Source organism: Nymphaea colorata, chromosome 11 (assembly GCF_008831285.2).
Source record: "Nymphaea colorata isolate Beijing-Zhang1983 chromosome 11, ASM883128v2, whole genome shotgun sequence".
Lineage (NCBI taxonomy): Eukaryota > Viridiplantae > Streptophyta > Magnoliopsida > Nymphaeales > Nymphaeaceae > Nymphaea > Nymphaea colorata.
This window is the reverse complement of record NC_045148.1, coordinates 13,471,687-13,494,279: the sequence shown is the minus strand read 5'-3', so window position 1 is coordinate 13,494,279 and position 22,593 is coordinate 13,471,687. Positions and strand designations below refer to the sequence as shown.

The 22,593-nt window shown below is 41.5% G+C and overlaps 4 protein-coding genes across 5 annotated transcripts; 2 read left to right on the top strand and 2 right to left on the bottom strand.

The window, feature by feature from the left end:
- The first annotated feature begins 1,306 nt into the window (after nucleotides 1-1,306).
- On the top strand, nucleotides 1,307-3,101 carry LOC116264911 (protein SENESCENCE-ASSOCIATED GENE 21, mitochondrial-like). The gene is made up of 2 exons (XM_031645367.1): nucleotides 1,307-1,394; nucleotides 2,861-3,101. The coding sequence occupies exons 1-2, from the start codon at nucleotides 1,357-1,359 to the stop codon at nucleotides 3,096-3,098; spliced, it is 276 nt and encodes a 91-aa protein (XP_031501227.1). The 5' UTR covers nucleotides 1,307-1,356; the 3' UTR covers nucleotides 3,099-3,101.
- Nucleotides 3,102-4,074: 973 nt separating this feature from the next.
- On the bottom strand, nucleotides 4,075-7,938 carry LOC116265047 (uncharacterized). The gene is made up of 5 exons (XM_031645574.2): nucleotides 7,366-7,938; nucleotides 5,986-6,138; nucleotides 5,468-5,609; nucleotides 5,126-5,367; nucleotides 4,075-4,457 (listed from the first exon to the last, which is right to left on the bottom strand). Exons 1-5 carry the CDS (start codon nucleotides 7,780-7,782, stop codon nucleotides 4,251-4,253), a joined length of 1,161 nt encoding a protein of 386 aa, XP_031501434.1. The 5' UTR covers nucleotides 7,783-7,938; the 3' UTR covers nucleotides 4,075-4,250.
- Nucleotides 7,939-8,286: 348 nt separating this feature from the next.
- LOC116263563 (protein LURP-one-related 3-like) lies at nucleotides 8,287-9,786 on the bottom strand. Its single transcript, XM_031643300.1, has 3 exons — nucleotides 9,472-9,786; nucleotides 9,034-9,246; nucleotides 8,287-8,421 (listed from the first exon to the last, which is right to left on the bottom strand). Exons 1-3 carry the CDS (start codon nucleotides 9,784-9,786, stop codon nucleotides 8,287-8,289), a joined length of 663 nt encoding a protein of 220 aa, XP_031499160.1.
- A 5,965-nt stretch (nucleotides 9,787-15,751) lies between these two features.
- Nucleotides 15,752-20,135, top strand: LOC116263862 (uncharacterized). Of its 2 annotated transcripts, XM_031643664.2 has the most exons (6): nucleotides 15,752-15,982; nucleotides 16,054-16,177; nucleotides 16,291-16,831; nucleotides 16,962-17,469; nucleotides 17,876-17,957; nucleotides 19,664-20,135. In XM_031643664.2, exons 2-6 carry the CDS (start codon nucleotides 16,121-16,123, stop codon nucleotides 19,865-19,867), a joined length of 1,392 nt encoding a protein of 463 aa, XP_031499524.1. In that variant the 5' UTR covers nucleotides 15,752-15,982; nucleotides 16,054-16,120; the 3' UTR covers nucleotides 19,868-20,135. The 2 variants fall into 2 exon arrangements, with proteins under 2 accessions (XP_031499524.1, XP_031499523.1); XM_031643663.2 differs by having other exon boundaries at nucleotides 15,752-16,177.
- Nucleotides 20,136-22,593: the final 2,458 nt, after the last annotated feature.

Genomic DNA, 22,593 nt, shown 5'->3' with positions numbered 1-22,593 from the left:
GAAGAATATAAGTAAAAGCAATTTACTCACGCAAGATGAATGCTTGATGGGAATGACGAATGAAAAGTACCTGTTTTAAAAGTAAAATTAGTTGAAGAAACTGCCCCAACTTTTCAGTGCACTTTTCCCTACAATTAGTCCATTGCTGCCCACCCTTACGCCCTGTTTCTTTGGAGGAAACAAAGGGAAATAATGGTCATTACTATGTTTGGTTGGCTAATTCAGAATCAAATCTGCAGTAGGATTGGGCCTCCATTTCTTTTATTAAAACATATGCCAAAAATTGGTATACATGTTTGGTTGGCTAATTAATAAGGTGTGGGAAGAAAAGACAAAAAAAAAAAAAAACCCGATTTGGACACAAGAAAAAGGAAAAGAGAGGAAGGAAAATGAATGCAATTATCAATATAAATCCAATGGGATATTGTGTGGTATCCTTTCATTATTTTTCCTTTCCTCCCCTTCTCTCTTCATTATGTTTGCTTTGCTTTGCTTTCCTTTCCTTTCTATCAATTCTTTTCCCTCTCTTTCCCTCCGTCTACAGTACACAGCGGGTTATAGTCATTTTCTGGAAGCGCAGAAAACTTTGACATAGATAAAAAGATAATTTTCACCTCATCGTTTCAGTCAAACGAGTGAAAATGCACTCGTTATCTCTATTTACCTCAAGGTGAAGGGAAGCATGATCCCCTACAAAGGGGAGTAAGCAATAGAAGTTTTGAATGAAACTTATCGTCAATAAACTTATCTCTACAAGTAATTAAACAGCGCATCGGATTGAGTTGAGAGCACGATAAGACTAGTAATTTTCAGCAGAAAAAATAACCGCTTTTTAACTTCAAAGGACAATGCAAAAGCTTGTGGAATCTGTATATGTCATTTTTTGTCAATAAAAGGAGGGGCTCTCCCCCAGCAGCAGAGTAGCTTAAGCCCTTGTTTTGTTTAGCAGTAATCCGCAAATTAAACAGTTGTGTACAAAATTTGAAAAGTATCGTCGCTATTTCAAAATGAAGGCTGCAAATTAACAGGCCTCCCGAACTTTCTTGCGATAATTGTACCAAAAACAAAAAAAAAAGAAAGAAATTAGATACGGATAAAGTTTTAGGAAAGAAAGAAAACGCGCTTCGTGAAACGGATGATATGGAAACGGGTAGTTTGCTTTATCTTCGTTAATAATCGATTAGAGTCCAGCTCAGAGAATATGACAGCGAGGGCTACATCTCTCTCGTTCTCTCTCTTTCCTCCCGTTGTATATAAATAATCGCCAAAGGAGTGTTATACATGCACCGCCTCCAGGCTCAATAATCTGCCTCTCTCTCTCTCCCCCCCCTTTGTCTACGCTTTCAACATATAACGATGGCCAGGACTTGTGCGAAGAAGATGCTGCAACTCAGGTAAGACGTAGCTTCTATCACCATAGTACTCTCTCTCCCTCTTTTTCAACAAGACAATGAGTTTTATTTTTCCAAGGCAATATTTTACCACCGCCTGTGAGGAAAAGATTGCAACTGTAAAGGGAGAAATTAAGTTTCCTCATTGAATACCACGAATGAAGCCCCTAAGAGACTAGACTTGCTTCTGCGTAAGAGTAGGAATAGGGAGATCATAGTGTGACACTTTCTGTTCCGGTTGCTGACATGGGTTGAGTTCGCGCGCGGCTTTCACTGTTTTTTCCTGAAATCTTTTGCATGTGCATAGGTTTTCCTTCTTTTGCAATGAAGGTCGGGAGTCTTATCTCCCAGCGTACTTCGTGGGACGTAATACCCACGACATCCTTTCGTAGGATGAGTTTCCTCACAGAGCTCTATCCGTGCGATTGCGAAGGATTTTTGTTTTTGGAGAAATTTTCTAGAATCCTTCTACAGAATTCATTGCGATAAAAAGATATGCGCTTAATACTTTATATATTGTTCAAATTTTTAGTTAAAAAGAAATTTGTACGTTGCATTATTGATAAAAAGACTGTCGTGCGTTTTTGTCTGGAGAGAAGAGGGAGCTGCGTTTTCATGGAACATCTAATCTAATGTCCCCCGCGCAGTTCAGTGTCACGGGATATTTTCTACATCTTTGAGAAAGGAAAGCTTAATTTGCCCATTTGATTCCATTCCTCCCCTCGCCCAGGGCAGTTCCACAATCTTTGGCCCCGAACATGCAGCCCTGGCCCAAACATACATAAGACCTTCTACCTCTTTTGCCCATCAGCCGATAATGAAACGTGTCTCTGTTTTACCTCACTATTGCTCCAAGCGCAAGGGTATTTGTTTGTTGACTTTTTGATTGGTTATTCAGTTAATTTGATAAAAAGACCAAGTAAGCTTAATGAAGAGAAAATGTAAGTTCATTAGTTTGTATTTGTTTTTTGACCTACAGTAATACTGAATCATGATTAATTATATCCAAATAACATAATTTTTTCTTAATAATTAAATAATTATTATACTATATTGTTCTACTAATTAAAAAAAATCAAAAGTTAGGCCTATTTTTCATGTATTTTCTTGATGATAAAACGACAAATTTTTATTCAGTTAAGGAAAAACAATGAGAACTGAGTTGAGAGTTAGGCATCCACTAACCGCAGAAACGCTTTGAACCGGATACGTTAATCAGAATGGTTTGCCCAAACAGAACCTCACGTTTTATCCCTGGTTAAGCTTGGATGAATATGGTGTGTCCTATGAAGCGCAAAATGGCCTTTAGATGGAGAAAAGACAACACGAAAACCGGACTCCGCAACCATGTACAATTGTAGGCCCTTTGTTTGGGGCCCTGATCATCCTCTACTTGGTCCCTCAGCAGACTTTTCTGAAGCCTAGTTTAATCTCATTTCTTTTGTCTAATCATGTGCTCTCTTTTGCAGCCAAAGAACATATGCTGTTCTAGCGTCCACTGGGGGGAAGACTACGAAGCTTCCAGAGAGGTTGTCCCCATGCAAACTGGTTGAACCGCAAGAGCAGACGAAGCAAGTGTACTGGATGAGAGACCCCATCACTGGCTACTGGAAGCCGGAAGACCATTTCAATGAGACTGATCCAGCGGAGCTAAGAGCAAAGCTTATTCCCCCGCTAAGAGCAAAGCTTATTCCCAAGAAAGACTGAACAGTCTCGTTCCTCCTCAACTTTTAATATTAACTGATTAGGGACACGGGAAGTAGTGCCTCCTATCGGTTAATTTTGCAATTTCTTGGACAGTTTCAACCTCTGATTGTAGGTAGTTACATCGCTTCTAATTCTTACTATCATTGAATGTAAGGTCCAACTGGGTCCATCGTGGCCCAACTGTACTTGGCACAAAGTGCAATTTAAGATTAGCATCGAAGTCATCGCTTGTCTGTGCCACGAATAACTTGAACTAAAACATCAAATCTAGAGTTATCTATACTGGTCAGAGCACGCTAGCGACCAGATGAAGAGACTGATGCGTGACTCAATAAGGTGAAATGAGTGGCAACCCGATCTCTAAACTTAAAATTATAAAACACTATGATGATAGGATGTCCTGCATTAGGCAAACTGCCATGTTACCCAGAGATACACCCTCGTTATTCATTTGTTTTTTTGTCTTTGGACATAGATATTCTAGATACCCAAGTAGCAATTACCAAAGTATTCATAGTTCTCTCTTGTGTTCCCATCAGGATCAAATCCAGTGAAAAAATGAGAAATGGAGAAAAAAAGTAAGTGGCCCTGACCCATTGAATCATTGACTATATCAGCTATGAATTCAGTTTTCAGAGCATAAAACTAAGAATTTTGATTACATTTGATACTGGACAAAACCAGCGTCACATTCAATTCCAGCAACCCAAGAACCTTGCGAACAACCTTCCCATTCACTTTTTTGTGAAAAACACAATTTCCAAATAATTGTCTTTACTGGAACTAGAAAAAAAGCTCCCAAATAGAGCATAAGATCCAATCAGGCAACCTGAATCAGAGAGAGAAGGAGAGGAATGAAGTACTGGATGCATTGCAGAGAGAGGAATGAAGTAGCAGATGCATTGCACTTCCAGGGAAAAGAGAGAGAGAGAGAGAGAGAGAGAGAGACGCATCTAGAATAAATTGCACGAATATATCCAGCTAACGATTCATATTTCTTATGAACAGCCTTTATAAGAAACAAAATCTTTGTCCCGCAATTTGTCAGTAAGGACTGGCCAGATGGCCATGTTCCATATCAAATTAGCAATCGCAATGGTCGCTGTGAAGGGTTACATTGGCATCCTTGTCCATGCGGGATCTTGATTAGAATTACAAGTATAATTGAATCAGCTCATCGCTCACAACAGAGGGTGTGAGCACGCCCAAATCTGTGAACAAAAGAGTGAGGTATTGAGGAGGTGTATAGTCTCTTGCAGATGACTCAGCCTCAATTGGTGCAGGCACTGGTAGTCCAAAATCAATTGGACGAAGAGCTGGAGATAAGTCCTTCTGATCCAGTGGATAGAGTCGAGCAAACTGCAAATTGATTTGAACCACAGACAAGAGTCAAATGTATTGGAGATGTCTCGTACTTGGCACATTTTTTCAGGAATCCAAATTACTGTGCCAAAACAAAGAGAAACAAGTGACACGCATCCAAAACAATTCAGACTTAGATCAACTAAGATGATAGTCATACGATAATCAAGTTTATTGACCATGAGCCACTGTGCAGAATGCAGCTTACAAGCATGCAACAATTTTGATTCGAGGATCCTGTCCTATCCTAGAGTACCTCTGACATCTCGCACTTGTGAGACATAATCTTTGCTCATGATGCCGGTGACTGCATCAAGTGATTCATATCCCAGGGATAGTTCAGGTGAAACCCAGCTGGATATCTAGCCTTGGGATAGTTCACATTTTACTATTATGGTTAAAACTCATTTTTGTGCTCTAACCATGACCATGAGAATGGATCGTGAATTCAGTGCAAAAGTTGAGTTTGTAAGGACCCAACGTCGTCAGCAAGTATTAACATTGACAACTCAAAAGGGAAAACTTCAGTAGACTTTACAGCCTTCAAGCAGAAGTCCTACATTCACCTAAAATGATTAATAAGAAGCTCAATCCATTCTATATCAATAAGATTAACAAAAGAAATACGCCCCATGAGACACTGCAAATGAGTTACCAAGGCATACCTTGTAGCTTTCTGCAGCTACATAAACAGGCTTGTTCATGCTACGAGCTACCAATGCAGTTTGATAAGTGCCCATCATATTGATGATGCCACCACTTTCAACAACGCCATCAGCTCCAAACAATACCATGTCAACCTCATCCATTGTGTACGCCACTGCTGAGTCAATAAGCAGCTTTACAGGCACCCCAAGTGTAACCATTTCCTTTGCAAAGCGTAAACCTGTCTTATCTGGCCTTCCTTCTGTACAATGTAACCCAAAAGAAGGTGAAAAAGCAAGAACACAGAAATAGTCAAGCAGCATATTCTGTAACCATATGAACAAAAGAGTGAACCAGCACACCTGTACAAAAGACTCGGAAGATCTTCCCATTTCCTGCAGCCATCTTAAGTACTTCAAGGACAACTCTTGAGAAACCATGGACCAAAATTGTACAACCATCAAATATAAAATCTTGACTAAGCATTGCAATTGTTCTGCGTGCCTGAAACAAAAGTCAGGTCATCATGATCATTTCTGAAGAATGCAATCACAAAACTTAGCTGCAACGTCCAACAAAACCACAAAAATTTTACCATTAATTACACTACAGATTATGATTGCAGTCTCTATAAGACCCAATCTTCAAACCAGTAAGATCCAACGAGTAGGTGCTTATATGAGACAATAATCATATATCTGTAGCAACTGCAGGCTCAAAGCCATAGAAGAGTGGCATGAGAAAAATTTTAAACAGATGTACATTTCCCCTTTTTTGACAGAATAGATGTAAATGGCATGTATACCTCAATACTTTAGATTCTACATCTGATAAACATAAGCAGATCAAATCATGATCTTATACTAAAAAATTGTGATACCTTGAGAGAGATCTCGCCAAATTTCTCCCCTCTTTCAATGAGACGACATTTGGCTGCATCAAAATTTTCATACTCCAAAGCAGTAGTTCTTGTCACATAGCGCATGAACAGATCACAGGCGGCTGTCAAGGAAATAGATGTTGTGTCCCATGACTGAGAGATCGATACGTATGAATTAGTAAAACTAAAAGGCCCTTAAATCTCAACCAAAACTGAAAACTGAATGAAGCAACATGCTATGTATCAGACAAAACGAGTAGGAAAAAGCAATAAAAAATAAGTAGCCATGCAAAATGATGACAAAAAACTATCATCCATGGTGCATAAATGTGCCAAATTATATTATGTATAACTCACAAATGGAACCTACACACAACAGCTACAGGATAGTTACACAAACCGAAGCACATAAAATTGATTGCTATCGTAAAATATTAAAAATATGATTCTAGCTTAATATAGTACTTGACCTATCTAAGTTATTCTGGACATGCTACAAGTACCTGGACTTTTTCATGTAATTCCACTCACATAATCTATAGTTGAATTTTGTCCATATCAAGGCAACCTAAACTCTGGCTTTATGCACTCTACCTCAGATTCTGAATGCGCACAACAGCCCTCATTAACAGACAATAGGGATCTGACTCAGTAGGATTGTTGCATAAATTTCAGTTCAAAGCGTGGACATGAAGCAAGCTGAATGACAATGGCTCTCCATGATACGATTGACACAGACATGGCACTTCGATTTGATATGCTGATGATTTTGATATATGGAAATTCAGGTACTGACCTTGGGTCCCTGACTGGAGTAAAAGATTTATTGCAGAGGAACAAAAGTGCCATCTTTAGTAGTTTAACCACGATATTGAAAAACTTAAAAAAATTGATGACCCATCAGAAAAGGAAAATAATGTAAGCCATGGCAGGGAACTCGAATTTCTTTTTCGTTTTCATTTATAAGCAACAGGAAAAGGCCCAGCGTTTCAGAAGAGCTAAATCACCAGTATAACACAAAGAATACCATATTGGATTCTACAATGGACCAACTTACTCTAATAACAGGTTACTCTACATAGGCTGCCAAGTGTTCGAAATTTGGCATGAAACACCACAATTCGTCGAACCAGTGAGAAAGGAACAGCCATGTCACTGGAAATATGTTTTCGCTTTCATTTATAAGAAACAGGGAATGAAAAAGTATTCCAACGGAGACAAAATCACCAGTATAACATAAACAAGCAAACATGACGACCATGAGAACATTGGACTTGTCGTGAATTTGCAACGAAAGGATTCCTTCCAAGTTCAGCGGCAACGTTAGTCAGGTTCAATAACAGGAAAGCGCGAATACATGCTAAGCCCTAGGATACCTGCCTTGAGAGAATCGACGGCCTTCTTCAACTCAATCTCGAGCTCCATCATCGTCGTCGCCTTGCTCGACCGAATGACGGAAGCCAGTGCCATAATTGCCGCGACGGCCTCCGCGAGATCCGGTTTCTTCCTCCAGTAATTGAACTCTTCGATAACGCTGAAGGTCGTGGCCCCGTCCGAGCACACGCCGTCGGCTTCGGGCAGCTTGAACTGCCGGATCGGCTGCGTGCGGTCTGATGAGGTGGCTGCCTGGGCCTGAGCCAGCCAATCGCTGGTGACCGTGTGGTGCTCGGCGCGGGTCTGGTAGTAGGCCGAGCTGGCCGGCGGCTGGCGGAGCTCAGTCATGTCGGAGGGCGCACCCGCCCGATCGGGAGGGTTTGGTTGCCTGTCGAGGACGAAGGAGGCAGATCTCCTCCACATCTACGACCGCCAGAAGGCCCAACTCAGAAACCCTAACGCGCGCAGGCGACGCAGGAAGGCAGAAGAGAGAGATGGCGCAGTCCAGATTTGAGTTGGAAGCGAGTGGGTTCATAGTAGTCCATTCCCGATAGGCGATGGTCATTTGCTTATTTGCTCGGTAGGAGGCGGAAAGGCTGTTGGTCCACATTTGCAAGAACACGATGTTCCGTGGAACACAAGAACACAATCTAATGAATCATTTACGTGTGAAAGTTTTGAAAGTGAAGCCCTGCAGTTGTAACGTGTATTCTGACGGGGAGGGAAAGGCATTACGAGTACGCAGTGAGGCCAGCCCTTACACCAGCTTGGTCCTCTTTTCATATTAGTTAGTTCGCTCTTAAAACTTAGTTCCTCCACATCTTCATTTTGTATGCGACCCATTTGATTAACTAAGCCCATGAAAAATGAAAATTAAGACCAATTTTTGAAGAGAAGAAAACAAGGGGGGTCGGAGCATCTGCATTTTCAGATTTGGTGCTTCATAATAGTTTGTACAAAAATGATGCCAACAATGAGAGAAGGATCGGTTTTGGGCTCCACCGCTAAGCTCAACACATCATCACCCAGCAGCACTCCTGAGCTCGACTTCTTCTTCTTCACCTGCCCCAACATCCATTTGGGTTAGCAACTCTCCCCTTTCAATGGTCAAATCATGAAGAAAACATGAAAACAAAAAGAAAGACAGCAACTAGAAAAAGAAAAGAACCGGAAGCATTAAGAAAGAGGCAACATCGGCAGGCAGAAGATGACAGTTTATTTCTGGGGAGGATTAATTCGACGCTCATATATGTATGTTGTTCTTCAACTTACTTCGAATTAATTATATCGGGGGACTTTGTAATGGAGGCAGCTCAAAGGCCCTAGCTGCTGCTAATTTATTTCACTTCGATGGGGGAACTAAAGAGAAGGGAGAAATCGTTCCCCAACATGACATGCATGCGTGGAGAAGTGACGATTTAGGACCGCATATTCAGCATTTGAGTGCTTGGCATGTGTTTCCATGAACCAAATCCGTTTCAATATATATCGAATCTGTTTTAAAACCTGCAGTTATTTCATGGGAAAGTTAACAGAATCTCATCAGTCGTGAGGAACAGCAGTAGAAACATGACCGTCTAATTACTTATCTTCATTACCTTACACCCGCGCGCTCGCCTCCTTTTGCCGGAAATCTGTTTAAATATCATTATTTTCAGGGACTCCATTTCATACCTGTGCTACTACATGTTGTTTTGCCGGCTCCACTATCTTCATCTCCGGTTTGCTTGGTGAGCCCTCCACCTTGTAGCAAGTAGATCGGTTTCCCTCTAAGACGGTGATATAGTTGACAGAGCGCCACTTAGAAAACCATGAGTTTTTGAACTTGAACCATGGATCTTTTTCCTCGTACCTGTATCCTTCCCAATGCCCAGCCAAGCACATTTGCTGCAAGAGAAAGCGTATCTAAGTTTCAGTCTGCAAAGCACGCGGGTAGCACATCAAAATCGTCTGTATTTTTGCCTTACAACAAAGTATAAGATACACATGTTTATCAATCAGAGTCACAAAAGAAATAGTCATGGCAGTCGTGCATGAGTACTACTACTACATAATAAGTGCATGCATGCGGGTTCATTAACCAAGTACAAGCTCAGGAGTTGAATAAGATACCTTCTTAATTAAGGTAACCAAGACTTCCCCTTCAATATCCATCACATAGATTTCGTCGTTGAATTTGTGACCGTAGGTGTCGATTCGATAGATTATTTTGCCATTACAGTCGAACACCGTGCAGCCGCTGCTGTTGAAAAGCAAAGACTTCATCCAGACAGTGAACGTTGCATGTTTAACTTTAGAGCATTTGGGTGATTTCTCCAAGTAGGGAGGCGAAGGTATTGGGGGAGGCGTCCATGAAACAGGGGAAGAACTAGAAGAAGAAGCTGATGATGATGGGAAGAAGAGATGCTTGGGGTAAACCTTGGACATGCTTCGACAGAAAAAGGAAACGCAGGAGAGGAGCAATGGATGCCAAAGGGAGCTTGACACAGCATTTATAGTGCAGAAAAATGGATGATGGAGGTCGGATTGGACTTGACGGGTTGGGGATAAACCTGAGTTGTTTCGGTTGAGGTATATATTAGTTGGTGACCTTCTAAAAGGCGAACTTGTGAATCAAAAATCACATGAAATAGAAGTTGAAGCACAACAACCTCTTCCAATATGACCCAAAAAAGGAACGAACTCTCGAGGTCCGTTACGACTTTGTGATGTTTGGATAACCATGTGCAATTTTTAAACGTTTTCAACCATGCGCTGCTGGTGGACGGCTTGAATCTTATGTCACAACTTGTAGCTTTTTATAAGGCCTTCCCTAGCTGACTTTAACATGGTTTGCCTTCAAAGTCAAAAACTCTCTCTGCCTCGCGTTACGCCTTCTCTTATTGGACAAGTGTCGCTGATCAGAAAAGCCTATCAAAGATGGTTTAATTAATTTTTCGGCATTGAGCGATGGATGGACCGGAACAAGTACGAATGTAGACCAAGTATAGCTAAGTCATGTAGATACAGCTGGTACGGTAATTTTACAAAACATGAGTATAGGAACACAGCAATGTATGCATAAATGTGCACATTTTGTATGATGTATACACATAAATTCATGCATCTTTTAAAAAGAAAAAGGGTTTAATGTGCTTTCTGATCGAACCCAATCCAAAGTCTGGTTCCAATAATGTCTTAAAGAGTGTCGACAGAAGGAGGACAAATTTACCATGTCCATGTGACTTAGGGCCATATGCATATCATTTTAATCTTAACAATGAAAAAGACGGCCCGAGGATTGAAGACGGTTGATGAAGTCATTTACATATGATTGACTTGGCTAATTCTTTAAGGCTGTTACTACAAAGAATTCGGTCTACGCATCGATAGGTTGCATCAGATAAAGTAAACATTGTTATCCTTCCCACCACTACCCTTTTGTCTCGTGAGGGAGACCATGTGGCTGATGCAACGTTTCCAACTAATACTTGTACATATATTAGAAGGTTGTCTTGTCTAACATAATAACAGTATGGATCATCTAATGTTCCAGCCTCGTCCTTATCCTATAACCGGTGCCAGTTCATAAGTCAAACAGGTCTGTCTTGTTCGACGGGTCCGGAGCATTGGGATGATACGCCATTACAATCTGATTAAGTCAAACTTGGGAGATTGATGAGCCCGTCATGGGCACATAAAACATAGTCCTGAGGCAGGACACTTGCAAAGGAACTAGGCCGTTCCAGTGGTTCCGTTTTTGGATTTTAAGGCTTTCCAACTTTTGACTGCAATACTGAAACTTGCCTGCAAGAAACTCTTTTACATATTCAAATATCCGAGTCAATCAACTTGCATCTCATTTTCATAAAAAAAGGGGACATGATTTTGCAACAAGCTTTTGCCCTTTGGTGTTTATCATGTTGCCGCTCAAGCTTCATTTTGAAGACAAAAAAAGCGAGAAGACATGGGTTGCAAACGTATGAACCAGTCTTAAGTGTTTAGTTTAGATTTAGGGACCGCAGGAAATAACTAAGTACAGAAATTGTTTAAAGATTTTTCTCAGCGTTTGTCGTTTTTACTTCCTGTTCACGTTTGTCTCAAATTGCACCAGAATTAGATACTTAATTAGAAGAACTAGATGGGCATTTGATTACCCCGAATATTGAATCCAAAGGTTTGACTCAATGTGCATGATTTCTAAAACATGAAAATTCAAATTTAAGAACCCTGACTTGAGATCCTTGTCTCTTACACCTATGGATCACTGTCCTGAAGGGAAAGGGGTCTGACTTGATGTTTGTGAATTAAAAATGCAAGGACTGCAAAGTCCTCATGCATCTTTCAGAGAACACATCTAAGAGTACCCTAGTTAACAGTCAAGGATTTGAAATCTCGGATCCAAGACTCCAACATTTTAGATCACTTAGGATTTGAGATCCCAGGTAAATCAGAATCAAGTACTATGTTAAGATTCGCTTATGAATATCACCCCGAGCTGACAGAGTTCCATGAAGGAGATGCGACGCACAGGGGACATCACTTCCACTGGAGCTCAGGAAGAACCTCGAGGTTTTTACGCCAAGGCGCAGATGGTGATAGCAGGTCTTCTCTTCGAATAGTTGAAAAATGAAAAAACACGCGCGCACACACGCATCGATGATATCAAACAGAAGAAATTAACAACTAGTAACAATCTTTCCAACGATCGACCACATTCTGATATGCTAGTTAGCTAGTTCTGCATAGATTTATATGCTCCTCCCCTTAACTAAGCAAGCCACTGGTCCATTGGACGGACACATGGCGCTTTGTTCCACCACTTGGGGTCCCGCATATACTCGATCCTGTCTTCTTCTATACTCTCTGTTTGAAAAGCGACATTTCAGGCAAAGAACAGACCTCACGGTACGATGCAAGTTCAAGATGGCCAAACTCCGTGTAGCTTCGTTGGCGGGCAAGGAAGAAGATGAATCCAAATTTACTAAGACCAGAGGACCAGATTATAGCACCATCTGCAAAGATCAGCTGCCGGCCGTGCTTGTTTCAGCTTCACAGTCGTTTCTTCCTTCCCTCCAGAACGTTACAACCAATGGTTCATTACATTAATTAACATCCAATAAACCAAAGATCTAAATTTTTCTCCTACCAGCTGGTGATGATTTGAGATCATGAAATCTAATCTTAGAATTCAGGATCTCAAGTCTACGGATTTCAACAGGGATCTTTGTTCTCTAGCTTGAAATATGCATGAATTGTAATGAAAACTTGTAATCCCTTCTTTTTTCCTACTGATCCGAAGTTAAAGCAAGCCTCCCATCCACGAGATTTGCTGGACAAACGAGAACCTCAAATCTACACGCCATTCTTATAGATTCTATGGCTTGATAGAGACATGAATTTAGGGTTGGCGTCAGATCCTGGGTAAACAAACGGCACCCCGTTTTAATTAGAATTGGTTGCTTTAGAAGTTCATCCAGAACTGTGTCACTCATCCTAACCAGTGGTTCAAGTGAAGGACCACATTGATCTCATGAATATATATATATATATAACCTGCCTTTGTGGCCATTGAGTGGAATTTGGAAATGCTACATGGCTTGGCATTTTTTTTGGGAAAAAAAGAAGAAAAAAGAAAAATTTTCCCATTTAAGGGGCTGTTGTAAAATTTCACAAAAGAATGGGAGTTTTGAGGAGGCGGGCAAGTCAGGAAAAGAAAAAGACAACCAGTGAAAGGCTGCAAAGATTTGTAGTTTGTAGTTAACTGAGTTGTATCAGAGAGCTGACACTTAATGCAACCATTGCCTTTCTCGCCACCCTGCCCCTTTGTTTGTGTACATGTCCTTTCAATTGCATCTTCAGCTTCTACACCAGGTCCTGCAATTTGACTTTCTTTATGCCCCCTCTTCAATCTTGAATAGACGAAGGGACACGATCAATTTGCCACATGAATAGGCAGATGGACAGAGTACATGATTTTGATACCATTTGCAATATATAATTCGTCTTCGCGAACTTTTTTTCCTAAATAAATTACTTTAAGTCATTAATAGAAAAATTATATACCATACCTATATGGGTTTAGTCTCATTGAGATTTACTATTAGAATCAGATTTCACAAGGTCACCCAAGTTTATCATATCCTCCAAAGAAAGAAATGTCAATATTGTGGATTTTATGAATAATAAAATAGTCAAAATTAATTTCGTATATTTGTTTCTTTAAAGTCAACCAATTTTACCGGAAAATACAAAAACCTGTAAAATTACACGGAACATTAAAGATATAAAGGTAACAACAACAGAATCTAAAATTTGACTTAATTTAATGACTTTTGGCTGCTAGTGAATTATAATTTCATTTCTTTTCTCACAGTGTCCTTTCAATCCACCGTTAACGAAAGAGAGAGATAAACACAAAAGTCATGGTTATTACAAGGACCGGTTGTCATGATATAGTTTTAATTTATAGTAAAAAATAATATTATTCGGCTTAAAAATAACATTAAAAAAGGCATATCAGCTGCAAATAGTTGGGAAACAAAACCCTTTCATGCAAGACATAGGGCGCTCCATCTATCCCCCACAAATGCTCGGCTCGTCTCGTCCCCGCAGTGGGAATTGGCAACTGGGAATACTGGAAGCTAATAAGAAGCGAGTGCTTTAGGATAGAAAGACAAAGTTAAGGAATGGGTGAACAGTCGATTGATTATATGCTCGCCTACTCGTGCTTTTTATCTTTTGAGGCTGCTGCTTGAATTGAATTGAATTATGTGCATCTCCCTGCTAGGCATGCGTAGCAGTATGGTAATTAGTTCTGACCTTTCCATAAATTGCTTTTCTCCATCAAACATTGATGTACTGGAAAAACAAGAAGAGCAAGAATGGATTGCTTTCTTGTTCGACACCTTTGAACCTGAGTGAGCCGCAGATGCTTTCATCCGAGACTTAGTTTGAGTAACATAGTATTTCAATTGCCAGACGACCCCTAAAGTCTACAAACATATAAATGAAAAAGCGTGAGGTATTTTTGATCTTATGAAATACTTGCCCAGGAACAAAGTGATCAGTAGGGTGCCGCCATATTTGAAGAGTTGGTTTCATCCTAAGGAATTCAGAAAACAATGGCACTTGTGACTTGAAGGTACTTAGACAACCCATTGGGTCCGTATCAGGAAATTTTTCTTTATTAATGAACTCTGAAGAAAATGAATAAAGGATGAAATATAAGGCCAATTGTGTCAGTTATCCTTGTTGCCAGCAAGAACATGTGGTCAAAGTGGAGTTGACTGCTGCAGAAAACTGGTGTCTGTTTGATCAAACATAACTCGACCGAAGCAGCTACGCACAATTGTCATTAATGAAGTGCTATCTAGGCGGTACCGTCTTGCCTTGTTAAGGGTGATTAAGATTTAATGGATTTTTCCATACGCATGGTGACGGGCCGATCGAAGACCGGAGTGATCGGAGTCTCCGCTTCTAGGGAGACTCCATGATGAGCATGTGTACATCCATTTGGAAGACCATTACTCGCTAATTACTATCTCCTGACTCCCTCCCATTCTAAAAAGGATAAATCGATGTGGGATTCGGTGGGAGGGGCCATATTAGTCTGATTTTAGACGAACAGGATCTTGTAAATGAGATGGCGGATCACCCATGAACCCTTCTCACCCAGAAAAAAAAAAAAAAGAAAAGTAGGAGGAGGTAGATTCTTCCCGTTATCAGACAAAATTTTTAATAATGCCCATCGCTCTGATCCAGTTTTCACCAGAGGGGAAAAGAAGAACTAGTTACACCTTTAACTTCCACAGGACCCGAGCTACTCGTCTCATCCCCGACAATAGTAGTAATTGTTTCGCTGTTCACGGAAGACCACATGGTCCTTGCAAATAATGTGAAGGAAGACGCCTCCGTTTCTCTCATATTCAACCGGGCGTCTCTGATTTTTAACAATATTTTGGCCAAAAAATGATCTCCCTTGGATTGATTCTAATCGTTCTCTTCGTTTTCCCCGTAATTTCTTTTGACTTCTAGTCATTACCTTAGTTTTACATTTTTTTACACACACTCTTTCTCTTCTTCTCATAGGAAGTATTCTTTTACGTACGTCTTTCAAACGTTGGGAAGGTAACAGAAAGCAATAAAGCAGTAGGACAGGGGAGCACCTTAATGCAAGCTTCCAAAATTCATTATAAAACCGAGGTTTGGTACTTGCGCAAGATGGTACGTTCATAATTAGCATATTTGATTGACCCTGTTTATTCAAATTTCAGTTCGTTTGTTTAATCGAAAGGGAAAACCACGATACAAATAAGTAAACAAGAATTTGGTCTGTAGCGACAAAGGAGCTCCTGCTGTCCCCGAGAGTGTCCCGTTCTTACGATATCAAACAAGAAGCTTCCTTCTTTCTGAAAATAAAGAAAGAGAAAAATAAAAACAGGTCACTGTAGCTCCTTGGTTGCTGTTTTTCTTCCCTCATCGGTCGCTCTTTCTCTCCCTTCTCCGCTTGCTTTTGATCCTCTTACTTAAGCCACTCTTCATCAAGGGCAGACAACCCCTTCCCCTGCGTTTCTAGAGGAGGAGCCGAAAAGAGAAAGCATCCAGCCTGCCCCTGTGAACACCTAACCATCAACCAGTAAAGGTACTGTTCACCCGTCAGACCTGTCTTTTTCTTTAGGAAAAGGTTTTCAGGAACCACATGATTCAACGTAGGAAGCGAGCATAGGTAAAGCGATTCCTATATCCCCCAAACCAACAACGCAGATTACCAATTTCCACCATGGATCTCAAGAACCCAAAGCACCTTCAACACACATACCTGTTTCAACCCAAGAAGGTAAAGCACCTAAGCTTTTTGTGCCTTTTTCTTTTCCTCTTTGGCCAAACAGTGTTTCTTTTCAGTTGGTTGTTTCAGTTCATTCTTACTTATGGCCGTCTTTGCTGTACCAGGAATCACCATTGGAGGTTAATACAAGCGTTGACAATAAAGACACAGAAAACCCATTTGCAGACCACACTGCTCCACTGTGCAAGCTCAATCTCATGGAAACCTCAGAGTTTGTGAAGTCTTTTCCCATGGCTAAGCCGAGTGCAGACCCCAAACGCTTTGTCGGTAGTCCTGGTAACAGAGTAAGAGAAGCCGGTCTTCTTATAGGTCAAAGAAGGTCACTGGAAACTCCATCAACCCCTGGCAGACCTGTTTCCAGTTTCAACGCCACTGGATCACCCCTTGCCAACTTCTCAAGAAAACCTTTCCCTTCCAAATGGGATGATGCAGAGAAATGGCTTATCAGCTCGTCATGCAACGAGTCCCCTGCGCATGCCATAAAACCTGAGCCCCCAAAAGTAGCCCATGACATACAACAGAACCGAGCTCCCTACCAAACTGAGACTTTTGCAGGAAAGGTCAGGGTTTCAGATGAGAAAGTGCCAACTCTGGTCCACAGCAATAATGGGCCTTTTCCTTCTGATCAAAAATCTACTTTTCTTGGTATAATATTACCTCCTCCTCCCCCCCCCTCTACTGCTGTTGACAACGTTCTGCCATTAACACTTCCGCTCCTCCTCCAACTATTGCTGCTACTACCACTTCCGCTGAATACTCTGTTGCTTGTTTGCAGATAAATATGCGGACAATGTGGAGCCCGTGGTAGTAAATTTTAGATATTGCGAGCCACTCAAAGAAGGGTTCTTGTTTAGAAGTTCGGAAGCTGAAACCATGAAGGATGCTGGTACTGATGCTGTGACGGAGATACGTCACAGGGACATTGGAACAGAGATGACACCTCTTGCGAGCTCAAGAAACTCTAGGTGCCCAACACCCATCAAGATCCCTTCACCACCCAGGCATAATACACCAGCAACAAGGTCTGGGCCACTCGGTGATCCTCTCCCAAACTCAGCTATAGACATCTCGGAGATTCAGGATTGCCATTTTGCCAAATTTAATCTCGGGAACCAGTTCAATTGTATCGATCTTGGCACATCCAATTGGAGTTCGAGAGAAGAGGAGGAAGAAGAAATCTCAAAGAGTTTAAGACATTTTGAGATGGGGACTGGAAGGAGGAGCATCGGAGATTGCAAGGCTTCTCTCTGGGATGATGAAGAGAAAACTAAGTGCTGCATAAGGTGACAAAGAGCAATACATTTGTGACTATATTCTATTCTGACTGGTTTCTTGTTGCTTGTGTTCCTGGCTTAGTTTGTTTTCCAAAGAACTAGTGTTTGATAAACTTCCAAATGTTGATTCCTTCTGTAGGTTCAGAAATTTTAGCGAAGTACTTCGAACGGTTCCTTTTAGGCTCCTCTTAGTCTTAATTGTTTCCAGACGTTCTCCCCTTATTATGGATTTGAAAAAGTCGGTATATTGCTGGATATGAGCTTTACTTTCATACGAAGTCACACAATCCCAAACTTCTGAATTTTGAGCCAACCTGTTGTCGTCGCCAGCGGTTCATGCTAGTTTCCTGCAGAATGTGCATTTTTCCTTTCTGATGGTGAAATTTTCATTCTTGATTACCGCATGTCCTTGTAGGTATCAGAGGGAAGAAGCAAGGATTCAGGCTTGGGTGAACCTACAAAGTGCAAAAGCAGAGGCGCAGTCAAGAAAGCTAGAGGTTGGTTCTTCAGTTGGAAACTTGAAAGTATTTTCCCTCTAATATAAAATCTGTATATACCTTTTTTCCTTCTCTACATCGTTGTTTGCACTAAGAAAAAAAAAGTTATACTTCACAACTGCAAAAACGATTACTCCTTCCAAGTCATCGAAGCGCAGTAGAAGATTCTACTAATGTGGACGTGCGGCGTCAAAGTTTCGTCGTTTTTGTAACGTTCTTCTACTGGGAAAGCTTTGGATAGAACTTTTAGAAGCATGAAATATTCTCATATAGAACAGAGTGTTGTGAGGGTGTTCTCTTTAAGTTTAAACCAAGCTGTCACGTTAATATGACAGGAACTCCCTCATTTTCTAGTGCATATAGCTCCTAGACATTGTTTTATTATCTCCCAAGAAATAGCTCGCTGAGTGTCCTGATGCTCATTTTTTGCGTTGAGGAAATGACTATTCCTGTGCTTAGCTGGGAATTTCTGGCTTCAACCTGCTACCTCGAGCCCCGCAGTTTTCTTTTTCTATTGTTTTGTTTCTCCGCCCGCAAACTCACATGGATACCCTCTTGGCTGTTGTACCCTTCTGTCGACGTTTGAGACCGTGCTTCGTTCCCTCAAGATTCAAAACTGTGCACGGAAAAGTCGACGTATTTCTTTATGAAGGTATGGTAATTTTTTTATTCAATTTTTAATGGGTCCGTTGAAAATGCTACGCCCATCCCATAATTGTGTGGTTGATTTCGGTCAATTTCCTATTCGACGTGGAGAGATCGTTAATCCCTTTTTATCTCTTTTTACTTTTCTTTTTTCCCCTCTTCATCTCTCTCTCAACTTTTTCTTTTTTCCCCTCTTCATCTCTCATTTTTCTCCGGGATGATGGTAAGTCTGTTCGTAGACGTCTGATGGGAGTTATTTTTCGATTTTAATGCCTAGAGAGCGTGCTAGAATTCAATTCGAGAACCAAAGTTATTACCCGTGATAGCCTGTGTTCGTTCTCTTTTCGGAAGAACAATTTAGTTTGGATGGTGATGTCATTGATATGATCTTGATTCTTGACAACGCAGTATTGCTTCTAATGCAGGGTTTGGTTTGTCCTGGCTTGTTCGGGTCCTTGCAGTTTATTAGAGTTGTTAGTACGAAAAAAATCCGCTTGATTATGCAACGGCTTACATGCAATAGCTTATGCTGCTGTTTGTTTTTTTCCGTGGTCTGGGTTTTGCTTATCCCTACCCGTGGGTCAACAGTTGTGATTAACAGCGTAGTCTTCTGAGGTACTCTTATTTTCACTAGAGTGGAAATCAATAACATGATTCTGCTATGTTTCTTTCTATTAGCTCTGAATCGGTACTGCAGGTGATACAAATATGTCTGCGATGCTAAAGGTGCTTTGATAATAGTGCAATTACATTATATACGAGGCATCTTAGTGCTAGCTTGTCAAGTGTTCACATATTGTAAAGTATGGCCTTAAAATTTTATTTCGTCATAATGTCCTTATCTCTTGTAAAAATGGTTTTTTGCAAGATTTTCGGAAACTAGCTAGTTCCTTGTTTATATATCTTCAAAGTGAAAGCTTTTCTCTTTTTTATGTTTCGAAAGAAAAAAAAAAAGAAAAGGAAATAAAAGAGAGGGAAAGCATTGGGAAAGGAAGAGAAGGGAAATTGCTACAGGTGACCGTCTGTGTAATGTGTAACGGGGTTTACTGAACCTGTTGCAGGTGAAGATACAGAAGATGCGGTCAAACCTTGAAGAGAAGCTCATGAAAAGAATGGCCGGGGTGCACAGGAAGGCAGAGGAGTGGAGGGCAGCTGCCCAACTTCAGCATTCCCAGCACATGTTTAGGGCGTCCCAACAATCGCAAAAGATGAAGAGCCAGGACGCACTCTTCCAAGAAAACTCGCCTTGTGGCTGTTTCCGATAAAAAAAAAAAAAAAATGAAATTGCCAAATTTTAGTTTTCATTAGGGCCCCAATTTCTTTGTGTCCAAATCCCAAGAAAAAGAAATTTAAATTATAAGAAAGAGCGCATGCTTTCCTGCCGCCTTGGTTGTGGAGTCATGACAGAGAGAGATATGTTCAGATTTGACATGAAATATCATCAATGACATGGTTGGCTTTGTTCACAATGGGCAAAACAGACTGCGACATTCTGCCTTCCTTACTGTGTTATTCTGAGGAGACCATGTGCACTGGCTATTCGATACATATTTCTAGGGACTGAAAAGGGTGATATCCCTCATCTGAGCTTAAAGCACCCCTTTTGAGAATCAGATAGCTCATTCGCCATTTTTTTGGGGCACTCTCCTTTGTCTTGGTTTGGCGGCCTCAACTCTCGCTAGAAGTGCTTGTAGAGAATTTGTTTTCTCCCTAACTGCAACTTTGGGCTCCCGCTACTTTGTTCCTACATATCTCTGATTGCATGCGAAGGAACTGCAAGGACATAAGCCCGAAGTCGGGTTCGTCTCACAGTTGATCCCCTACAACTTTGGCTTGGCTCGGATGGATGTTGTTGAAATCGTAGTGTTGGATGCTTGGCCTCTGATGCTTGAAAAAAGCATTCAATTCTGCATGGTCGGACCTTCAGTCCACTCAAGGCTGAAGCTCCGGGCAGTCAATCAGGGAGGGAGTTGGGAGGCCCCCAAACAGCTGTGGTCATTCTATGACACTGTTATCAAATTCTCTTTCTTAGGGGCCGGGGCCCGTCCTGTCCGGCCCCCCCCCCTACAAAATTCAGGGAGATATGGATGGCCCGCCAGGAATGAAGCGGTCGTCGTCTGCGACCGTCAACCACGAGGCGGTTGCAAACGCGGGGCCTGCTGTTTCGAGCGATGGCCATCCATACGGCAAATGATTGATAAATCAAAAACCATGAGAATCAGATTGTTGGACCCTACGATAAGGTTTCATGGAAAGAAAGGCACGGGTCCCCAGTAAAGATGAGTGCCGGATCTATGGCGAATCATCTTTGCCTGGAAAGTGGAAAGTGCTATCCCAACTTAATTAGTCGTCGCTTTCTCCTAGTTGCAGACGATTTCTTTTGATTCTTGGAATCAATTTCATATGCCACGGATCGTCCCTAGCGTAGCTGACGAGACCTTGGTGCGTAGTAAACAAAGCGGCCCCATTTGATCGACGTATGAAAGAGGGTCATCAATCAATCCATGCGAAAATTCTGCAGCCCCACGAGCAGTCCCCGCTAAGGCTGTTATCAGAATCCACCTTCTGTAGAGATGAAACTCCGTTTTCATAAGCATCCAGCAGTTTGGTTGCTGCTTGAGACGCATTCCTATAAGAAAGACGCCATCCTTTAGAAAGAGGTGCAGCTCCCTTACACGGCAAAAGGCTTCCTTTACTCGTTACCTTTGCGTCCAGCCGCAGCTTAACGACCGGGTATTACTCAGGCACTAACGAGCTCCCTCACCCTTTCTCTCTTCCTCGGTCGATTTCCCAAGACTCCGACATATTAAAACTAAAGCTTAGGCCTGGACGTAGCCAGTAGCTACCTGGCCCTAGGAGGACGGCTGCTCCGACCCGGAACGCTTTTGGTATCTCTCTACGCTACGTAAACGTGTTTTTTTTAATTTATTTTGTGTGGAAAGAACTTACTTTTTATTTATGTTTTTGAAATATCGTCATCATCGAGTTCATCATTACCCATCTGTCCCGTCTGCGTCGTGGATAACTAGCCATTGCATGCACATGCATGTGACTGCTTGGGATGTACGCGTCGGTTGATAACACTGTTCCTTTCACTGCCTTCATCTTGCTATTTTTTTTTTTAGTTTATGTGAAATAGCGGGCCCAAGCCTCAATGAATGGACCCCCGCCTCACCAACTATATAATATTTATCTCGCTTACGTCCAGAATATCACTTCCTTCCTTCTTTCGGTGATCATCATCGCTATGGGCACATGGCAGAGCAAAATATTTTTTTTTAAAAATTCTTGAGAACTACATTAATTGGTTCCTATTCACCACACTAATCGGCGGAGGAAGTTCACGCGTTCGGTCATAAACAGGAAAAATAATTATAAAAGAAACAACGATGAGGAAGACCAGGGCACTGTCCTCTGACCTGAAGTAAATTAATGCAGAATTTAGTGCACGCCATGAGAGGCCCAACTGTACCTACCTTTTTCCTTTTGGGTAGGGAAGGTCGTTTACGGGGTATTTTGATACACTAGAAAAGCGGGTCAGGCCCATTCATCCCCTCGTCTCGTCTCCTTCTCGGCCCATTCATCCCCCTCGTCTCGTCTCCTTCTCTTGCATGTTAAACTTTTCAATTCTTCAATTTACTTACCGTCTTTCGGCGAACACAAAATAGATGCCCAGACATGCACATACATTGAAGTGAAGGCGCCGACTGGCTGAGAAGCACTGGTTGAATCTTTGGGGGGCGAGCCGCCTTTCCTCTAAAAATCTCCACTTGTGTTGGCGCAGGCCCTAGTACAATATCTGAAGAGCGCCTCCTTGATTTCCAGGGTCATGGTCTAGAAAAGAATAGGTCGGCGCCGGTGACTTGCAAGAAAGGAAAAGAGATTACTGACTTGAAAGTCACAGCATCAGCTGCATCACCATAGCTTCTTACATCCCAGCAAACTATTCTAAGCACCGGAAGTTCACCGTCTTCTCCCCCCATCATCCTTT

Bases quoted from the DNA above. Each gene is read 5' to 3' on its own strand.
- LOC116264911 (XM_031645367.1), top strand. From the start codon at position 1,357: ATGGCCAGGACTTGTGCGAAGAAGATGCTGCAACTCAG. The intron at 1,395-2,860 runs GTAAGACGTAGC...TCTCTTTTGCAG, and splicing joins AAGAAGATGCTGCAACTCAG to CCAAAGAACATATGCTGTTC.
- LOC116265047 (XM_031645574.2), bottom strand. From the start codon at position 7,782: ATGTGGAGGAGATCTGCCTCCTTCGTCCTCGACAGGCAACCAAACCCT. The intron at 5,610-5,985 runs GTATCACAATTT...CTTTTGTTTCAG, and splicing joins TTGGCGAGATCTCTCTCAAG to GCACGCAGAACAATTGCAAT. The intron at 5,368-5,467 runs GTGTGCTGGTTC...TACATTGTACAG, and splicing joins CTTCCGAGTCTTTTGTACAG to AAGGAAGGCCAGATAAGACA.
- LOC116263563 (XM_031643300.1), bottom strand. From the start codon at position 9,786: ATGTCCAAGGTTTACCCCAAGCATCTCTTCTTCCCATCATCATCAGCT. The intron at 9,247-9,471 runs GTATCTTATTCA...TTTCTCTTGCAG, and splicing joins TGGTTACCTTAATTAAGAAG to CAAATGTGCTTGGCTGGGCA. The intron at 8,422-9,033 runs GTATGAAATGGA...ATGTTGGGGCAG, and splicing joins AACAACATGTAGTAGCACAG to GTGAAGAAGAAGAAGTCGAG.
- LOC116263862 (XM_031643664.2), top strand. From the start codon at position 16,121: ATGGATCTCAAGAACCCAAAGCACCTTCAACACACATACCTGTTTCAA. The intron at 16,178-16,290 runs GTAAAGCACCTA...TTGCTGTACCAG, and splicing joins ACCTGTTTCAACCCAAGAAG to GAATCACCATTGGAGGTTAA. The intron at 17,958-19,663 runs GTTGGTTCTTCA...AACCTGTTGCAG, and splicing joins CGCAGTCAAGAAAGCTAGAG to GTGAAGATACAGAAGATGCG.